The following is an 8217-nucleotide window of genomic DNA, read 5'->3' on the forward strand; positions in this document are numbered from 1 at the left end:
GGACAAATTGTAAAATGTAAATAAATAAATAATAATTAAAAAAAAAAGAATTTATATGGTATTCCACCGTAATGATTTTTGAAAAGGCTCTGACACAATGATACTTCTGGTAGCATGCACACTCTCACGTAAAAGATCAGAATGCCAACATTGTCCCCATTTCACTTGGATTCTGATCATGTACGCGCGAATATCAAAATTGTCTTGTGTTTCCATTCAGATACACGCTTTTCAAACTCTTTTATGATTGTTCGTGAAGCAACGTATGCCTTAAAAATAATTTAATTAACGTTGTTAAAATGGTCTATTACTGAACATAAACAGCACAGCATTAGATCGAAGAAAAGAAAATTTCTTGGATATAAGCTATTTTCAAAAATCTTCATGTTGAACACTCTATATTCATATTGTCCGATGAAATCGCTTTAGTTACCATCGATATCTAAACGAGATTTTCCCTAGTAACTTGCACACGATTTCTCATACTCTTTCTAACTCTTACGAGTTTCGGGTCAACGTATAGTTCAGAAGTTGTTCAACTCGAACGTAAATCGCTGTCGGTATGTGGGTGCAGTTAAACGGGTTATCGGCTGTTCAGATATATGTGCAATCTGAACGATGGGACAGAAAAGAAAATTACTATATATAGACAGAGCTATGGTTCGATCCGACTTAACCAAGTCGATACACGAAACGCGTTGTCGCAAAAATGTCAACGCGACGAGCACCGTATCATTACCTAAAGTATATGTTTACATGGTCGCGCTATAACCGGCATATTTATGCTTCGTACTTCATATCCACGATGACAAACAACGACGCGATCATCCACCGCGCACGCATACTTTTATTACGCATACTTATCTTACTACCATATATTCTAATATATGTTAGATCGGTATCTGAGTATTTCGTGAATAATAACGCGAAAAAGTAAATAAAAGATTCAATATGAAACACGATGATTCGATAATTGTATTTAATTGACACGAGATCATTTAATTAGGACACTAATCAAAATTTCGTTAAATGGCAACAGATCGGTTATCGAGGAATGTACATTTCCAGAAAATCATCAAATGTAAGTGAGATATGAATAATTAAAACAATTGTTTTTTTTTTGCATATCACTGGCCCCGTATACGATCAAACTAATATTAGTAAAATTTCACTAATCGTGAATTGTAAGTTCCCAGTAATAACAAATTCTTTAGTATACTTTGTACTGAAACAAGTTAAGTATTATTAGTAAATTTGCCAAATTTCAAATTTTAACGTCTCTCTTATTTGACACAATTTGAGTTATACAATTATTAATATTATTAGTTAGTAGATTACATATTGTGAAAAGGGATCCTGCTTTTATGCTACAATGAATAAATATTGAATCGAAGCTTAAATAAATGACACGCGAAAAAGTTTCAAAAACTAGAGAAAAGTTTCGAGAAACGGTCAGTTAACAAAGCAAATTTGTGGCCAGTTAACGCCACACTACTACATATATTGCCCACGCGAAATGCGCAAACAGTGCGCATGCGCAATGAATTTTTATCGGACATCACGCGTCACACATTCAACAGATAGCTAACCCCCTTTCTGCCGATTGGGGAAAACCTGTTTTTCTTCCCACTGGTAAATTTAATTAACTGTTTGATTGAACTTTACGATTGGATTTTACAAAATAAAATGATATTGTATTCTTCTTTTTTCCCCGCTACTTTTTCGGTGTTCCTTCATTAAATTGATTACTACAATCTGAATTCGATACCTCGTGGTAACTCGATCGTTATCAAAGGTAAGTATTACGCTACGTAATCTAGAAGCAACTGTAATTAATCCTCGGCTATACAACCGCATTTCCTCGCTCGAAAAATTTTTACTCAAATTGTTTAGTGTGTTTTACAACGCAACAAATTGTAATCGAGTCGAATGAAACTCTTTTACTGTAGAAATGTAAATAAATAACTATGGATGAAATGTAATAGATGACTATGGATAAAAAATAAATTCAACATAACCTCTTAAGGAAAATGATGCAACTATGGTGAAGTTCTTTTCCCTATTCGATGAGATTATCAAACAGTTTTATATTTTGAGTTGTTCCCAAGACACGAAATTCAAACATAAATTAGAAATTAGGAAAGAAATGAGAAAATTTGAGAAACACAATGTTCGTCTACATATCAATATAATAATCGGTACGTAATAATAATCGAACAATCGATATATTTAATAACCGAGTTTGTGAATCGATCTAATACCAAAGTATAACAATCAACCGACTGGAATGATTATAGAAAAGTGATACAGAGTGTCTAATGGAATCGAGCCTATCTTCCTTCGGTTCGATGAAATAAGAGCACGCGACAAGTGTGAAAAACGAGCGAACTCGAGACCGAGGTTCATGGTTCCGTCGCGCAGTAGCTTTGCACGGCAACTACAATACACATCCATTAACTTGTTCTTACAACTGGGTCAGTACGAGGTGTTTAAGAATCAGTACATTACTTCCTGCCTGGTTGTTATATCCATGAATAGTCGTCTTTTATTACTTTTTCGAAATACATTTCTTTACATTAATATAACGTTTCTTTTTCTAGCTAGATAGAACTGAATAAATCTTTATGAATGATGCAACCGGAATAAAAAAAAAAAAATACTCACCGGCAAAAATGCCGGCAAAAGAGAAGACGAATGCGTAACGCGGCGCCGATTCAAAGTAGACAATCGAGAGGAGTTCGATTCCCGCCTTTTTCACGTGACTCTCTCATTACGTAAATGCGGCGGACTGCCGGCCGAGAGTACGATGAAGTCCGGTATTTTCGAGCGTCCCCTAACCTTTAAAGGAAAAGAAACTGCTCGCATTCTGACGAAATCACAACAACCGAAGGCACACCAAGCCAAAACGTACCAGCGTGCACTAAATATCGACATCAAAAAATTTGCAAGAACTCTCTATCTAAGAATTCATCAAACGAAATTAATGAAAATTAATGAAAATGCCTACATACAGTTACTGCGATATATGAAATTATAATTTATAGAGAAAAACATGATACCGCGCGTAACTAGAAGAAAGAACGAATCAGAAATTGGAAGTTTGAAATGGCGACTTACCGGCGGCGCGATGAGGTCTCCTAGCCCAGTCTTCCTCTATCAAAGGAGCCACCCTGCGTGTACGAACAGTCAAGGGACAAGAAAGAACGACCAGCAAAATCGACAATAAACTACCGTAGAAATGCATCTTTGATAATATCGAAAAAGTCTTATGATGTCTTTTAGAATCCTTTTCCTCTTTCTTTCTGTCACGCTTACTCTCGCGTATGTCCAATTCACTGTCTCGTCGCTGGCACTCGACACGGGTGCTTCAACGCATATAGCGTGTTCTCCTTCGTCTCTATTCCGCCAATACGTTTCTCTCACTCGTATTTTCTATTTCTATCTCTTTTTCACTATACCTATTCCTCACACGTTGTTTGTCTCGTTCTATTCTATCTTGCACGCGTGTGCTCTTTCTCTGTCTGTTCTTCAGAGCCGCGGCCACTGGTCTATTAACGAACGTTCACTGCACAAAACTTTCTGCACTCTCTGTGGCACTGTGTGTTGTATCACATCATCTTCTTCGATTCTTTTCTTTTCTTTTCTTCTCTCTCCTCTCCGAGCGCATATAACGTGTCCACGCGACAACACACCGATGACGATTACAAAAAGTATCGTTCGCGAACAATAACAATACCGATATAATGACACAACGACGGGTTACCACGACAACGTTTATGACGACGAAAGAATCGACGACAATGACGAACCACGACGACGATAGTACGCGTACACAGGTCGCGAACGTGTGCGATAATGATTAGAAACAATCAGCGGCAGACCCAGAGAGAGGCCGTGTGTTAGCCGCAATATTTACTGCAGATAACGCGGCGAGGTATCGTGCACCGTTCGAGACACGTTGAACGAGCGCATCCGACGGCTTAATAGGCTAAGGTACACACGCAGGTTCGTTATTCTTTCTCTCTCTTTATCTATCTTTCCTTTAAGCCAGCTCGAACACCGTCTGGCCGTCTCTTTTTTGCACTATCGCTATTTATTTCTCTCTTTTACCGAGTGCACAGAGAGTTCGTACGACTCTAACTCTCCGGCTGTCCCCCGCCGCTCTTCTTCTCCGTTCCCGTGGTCGTCGCGCGTTCCGTGTTACTGCGCGCGCGTTTTATAAGGCGGTACACAACGAGCGACGAGTTTCGAGACGAGAGGGATACGAAAGAGCGAGGCGACCGAGTCGTACCGTGCGCTTGCCACTTCTTCTCTCTCTCTCTTCTTCCTCCCTCTGTCACGATTTTAACCGGCGCACTCTTCCACGCACCTCCGCACCTCACTAACTCTCTTAACCTACGAGCCCCGTGTGCGTTGTCGTCGTCCCTTTCCTCGCGGTTCAACAACGCCGGTATGCGCATCTGATACGGTGGTTCCACACGATTATCCCTCCTGGGATTACCGCGACTTTATCCTAGGTAACCGATTTCCAAAACAAATTTGGATTCATCGGTTTGAAAAAGTACCAACAAAGAAGAGCTGAACACCGTTCTCGATCGTCTTTGACACCGATAAGATTCGCTTAGAATATACACGATTGCCTTGGTTCGACTCGCCGGTTCACACTGTAATCGAAAGTGATCATCGACACCGAATCTCGACGAGGTCCGTGAAACGTTGCATCGCGCCTGCGCTGCGTAGTGGTATACCACCGTCGTATATATCGAGTGTAACAAGTCCGACTACGGTCGCACGATTTACAATCAACGACGTTGACACTGAATCCTTTTTGTTTCTCACCCGTTTAGATCTCGGTTTATTTGACCGGCCTCTTTCCACGCGAACCAACAGACCAGCGTGCGTCTGACACGGTCGGCGCGTGACTGCCGTGACTGACTAGCCGATCGTGAGTGACTGACTGGTGGGAAGCTGTTACTCGACTTGCTCTCTACGCCCGTGCCGCCACTGAATCCGATGTATCTGATCATCGGCACCACCGTCTCTCTCTCCTCCGGCTGGCTCGCTCGAAAAAGCTTCTGCTTTCGCGCTTGCGCCACGACGAATCGCTTTTTCGCTTTCGTACACGCGTGTGCACGCGCGCCTCGTCTACCGGTACGTGTGCCACTCCACGTACTTATATACGTGTCTCTATTACACTCTCGAGCGTGCGCGCGCGTGACCGTGTGGGTTGTCCTATACACACGAAAGACGAGACAGGACACGGCTTTGCCCGCGGAAGCGTCGCTCTGTCTGGCGCTTGCACTCGGTATTACCGGCTCGTATCTTCTTCTCTTATAATAGTTTTCAACCACGTGTAGTATACCGTGACCACCAACGAAAGAAAGTAGAAATATCAATCCAATTCACGCTATTTCTTAATTTAGATTCTCATAAAACAGATCAAGTCAACGGGTATATATAAGTACGTCAGATTTCGGCAACGATCGTTCCGAGATATCGTTCGCGTTATCTATAAACGAGTGACGAACAGTCGATCTTATCGACGTCTTTTTTCTCAGTCGTCTTCGATCAATCAGTCGTTCGATCACGCGATCATAATACAATTCTCCGAACAATCATTCGCTCGCACTCGCATTCTTTTGTTCACTATTTATCTTCGATTGCTATCTGTTGTCGCGAATTCGAGAAATGCGTACATTTCATGTCCCTTTTCAATAGTGCGCAAGCTCGCCGCGAGGGTTCGCGCGTGAATTAGGGGATGATATCCTGTGATGAAAAGCGTATACGGAACTCTCGTCTCGTTTGTGTCGAAGAGGTTATCACCCCGAGATATATTTCGATAAACAGTCGAAACACGGTTAGAGCGCAAAGAGACACGTTGCGCCGATGTAGCCAACGATGACAACTGTCCGCAGGCCGGTCGAGTCCGTCGCTTTTATGGGGATAGCCGACCACGCTGCCGCACCGGGACCCGTGCTCGCATCTACGTGTGTGCGTACGCGTTTACATGCTCGATGTACAGTATATTGTGCAAGTGTGCGCGCGTGCGCTTACATATATTTCCTTTATATATCCCTATATATATGTATGTATGCATGTATGTATGTGTATATGTATATATATACATACTCATACATATATACACAGGTTTCGTATACATAGAGGATACAAAGTGTTCGCGTGGCCACGGTTAGTTTCTTTTCGCCAGAGTGTCGTCGCTCGAGAGGTGCATAAGTGTATATATGTACACGTACATATATACACGTGGAAAGAAACAGCAAAGAGAGGGAGAGAAAAAGATAAAGAGAAGAACAGGGGTTAAACGGAAAGAACTCGTGTCGTCCGCTCGTGTGATACCTCGATCGCGGTGGGTGTCGCGAATGACTATGCTCTGTCCAAAAGGTGTGCGAGAGTACGCCGCGCGTGTGGGTGCTTCCCCTACCACAGCGCCACCACCACTATCGCGATTTCCACCACCATCGCGCTAGGCTCCTGGCACCACCACCACGGAACCAGTGTGCACCACTGAACGCGGCGGGTATACACCAGTATCAGAGAGTGGCAAGTATGAAACGTAACTTCTTACCGTTTCGTTGTTCATCCACACTTGTTACGTTCTCATAATTATATTTGAAATGTTTCCACCTATACTATTTGTATATTGACTAATATCAGAGAGGTTAGGGTAATTTCTATTCTATCTACATGTAAGTACCACTCGTAGAAGTGGTATACAATTGTATTGTACACAAGGTAATACCCAATTGGGTTTTCTCCCAAACTTCCTAAATCCCTAAATCCTTCCCTAAATCTCCCTATGAGTATAAACAATTCCGAATGTGGTTACTATTTGGCAGAGAACAACGCGAAAGATAACACTTTTAGAACGAGTGTAAACAAACACATGCATGCATTGTCTCTCCAAATTATAATTTATTAAATTTATGATCGATTCAATCTAGAGAACAATCTAGAGAGCAGCACGTCCAATGACGTTGAAACGTATCTATATTTTAATGAAATATATTTTAGTGAATATATTTTAATGAAGTATGAAACAGAACATTTTTTAAATAAAGTAAAAGAACAGTCGTTTCAGTTCACAGAGTTTATCTCATAATAGCTGAAACAGCTACACGACCTTTGATTTACGTTCGTTCTTAATACATATTGATGACTATTTTATGCACCAACAACGGAATACGACAGACCTGGACACGGATTTGACGTGCGAAGCTCCGTAAAAAAATGGTACATTACGACTTAATTCTGTGCCGTTTTTTGTTTACAGCAATGATCTAACGCGATGGAAACGGAGGGCATAGAATGTCGTGATTATTTTGCGAAAGTGTTCAGCAACAAAGAGGAATTCCCAGATAAAGAGATAAGTATCCATGGGAATACATCAATGAGCCGAGCGTAATGTCGTGAATGGAGGCGCGATCGTGGTGGTTTCCATTCGGTTCTCGTTGATTCATGACACGCGTTGAAATGACGTAGACGTTAAATGCGTTCGACGCGCGTACGATGCAAATCCGCACGTACACCCGTCGCATACGTAAAAAAACTGCTAGTTACACATAATCTATATCTACGAATCTTACGAATCAATCAGCAAAGTGTAATTCGCGATTTATTTCAGTGTCATCCCTTGTGGGTACGTCTTACGTTCTCCTTCCCAAAAATTACAACACGGGGCATACCACGATTCGATGTGTTGCTCCCCCGAATCTCGTTCGAAATCTAAAAATAGAATGGCGAAGGGTGTTCTCGAAAGGAATACGGTTTCTTTTTCGTTCTTTATTCGGCAGTTCGAACACCAAAGATCGACCGGATACAGATTCGAAACCACCGGCAAGAACGGAGAGAACGAAAGGAAAAAAAAGAAACAAAGGGGAGAGAAAGAGGAAGGAGAAGAAAAGATTCACGGAGGAGTGTTGTATTCTCCACCTCGCCGGGTCTTGTGTTCCACCGACGGGACCAGCAGCGGCAAACTCGTTACGAAATAGTCCCTAAGACGGGGTGACTAATTGCTAAGCGGCTTGTAAAAATTCGCAGGACAGTCTGTCGACATCGTGGCGCGGCCGTCTCATCGTCGCGCCGTTATACTTTTTGCCCATGCACGGTCGACTAGAGAAGAGAACAACTTGTAAGAGGGAGAGGGATCGAGCGATGGGGAAAAGTGGTGGGAACGACAAAGATAGAGAGGGGGCTGCG

At 42.1% G+C, this 8217-nt stretch overlaps 1 protein-coding gene across 8 annotated transcripts in view; it reads right to left on the reverse strand.

The window, feature by feature from the left end:
* Window positions 1-8217, reverse strand: part of LOC100742560 (dorsal-ventral patterning protein Sog) — a 101394-nt gene that overhangs the window by 74214 nt on the left and 18963 nt on the right. For 2 of the 8 annotated variants that reach the window (XR_004462206.1, XM_003491696.4), the window contains exon 1: window positions 3118-6064. The exons of 5 other annotated variants lie outside the window; for them this stretch is intronic. Coding sequence is in view for 2 of the 3 variants with exons in the window: in XM_003491696.4 (XP_003491744.1) it covers window positions 3118-3244 (127 nt within the window). In the remaining variant the exon portion in view is untranslated. Of the gene's footprint in view, window positions 1-3117; window positions 6068-8217 lie in introns of those variants that run through there. One more of the 8 variants, XM_033322274.1, reaches the window with a different exon arrangement.

The sequence above is a fragment of the Bombus impatiens genome, unplaced genomic scaffold, assembly GCF_000188095.3.
Source record: "Bombus impatiens unplaced genomic scaffold, BIMP_2.2 scf_0582, whole genome shotgun sequence".
NCBI lineage: Eukaryota > Metazoa > Arthropoda > Insecta > Hymenoptera > Apidae > Bombus > Bombus impatiens.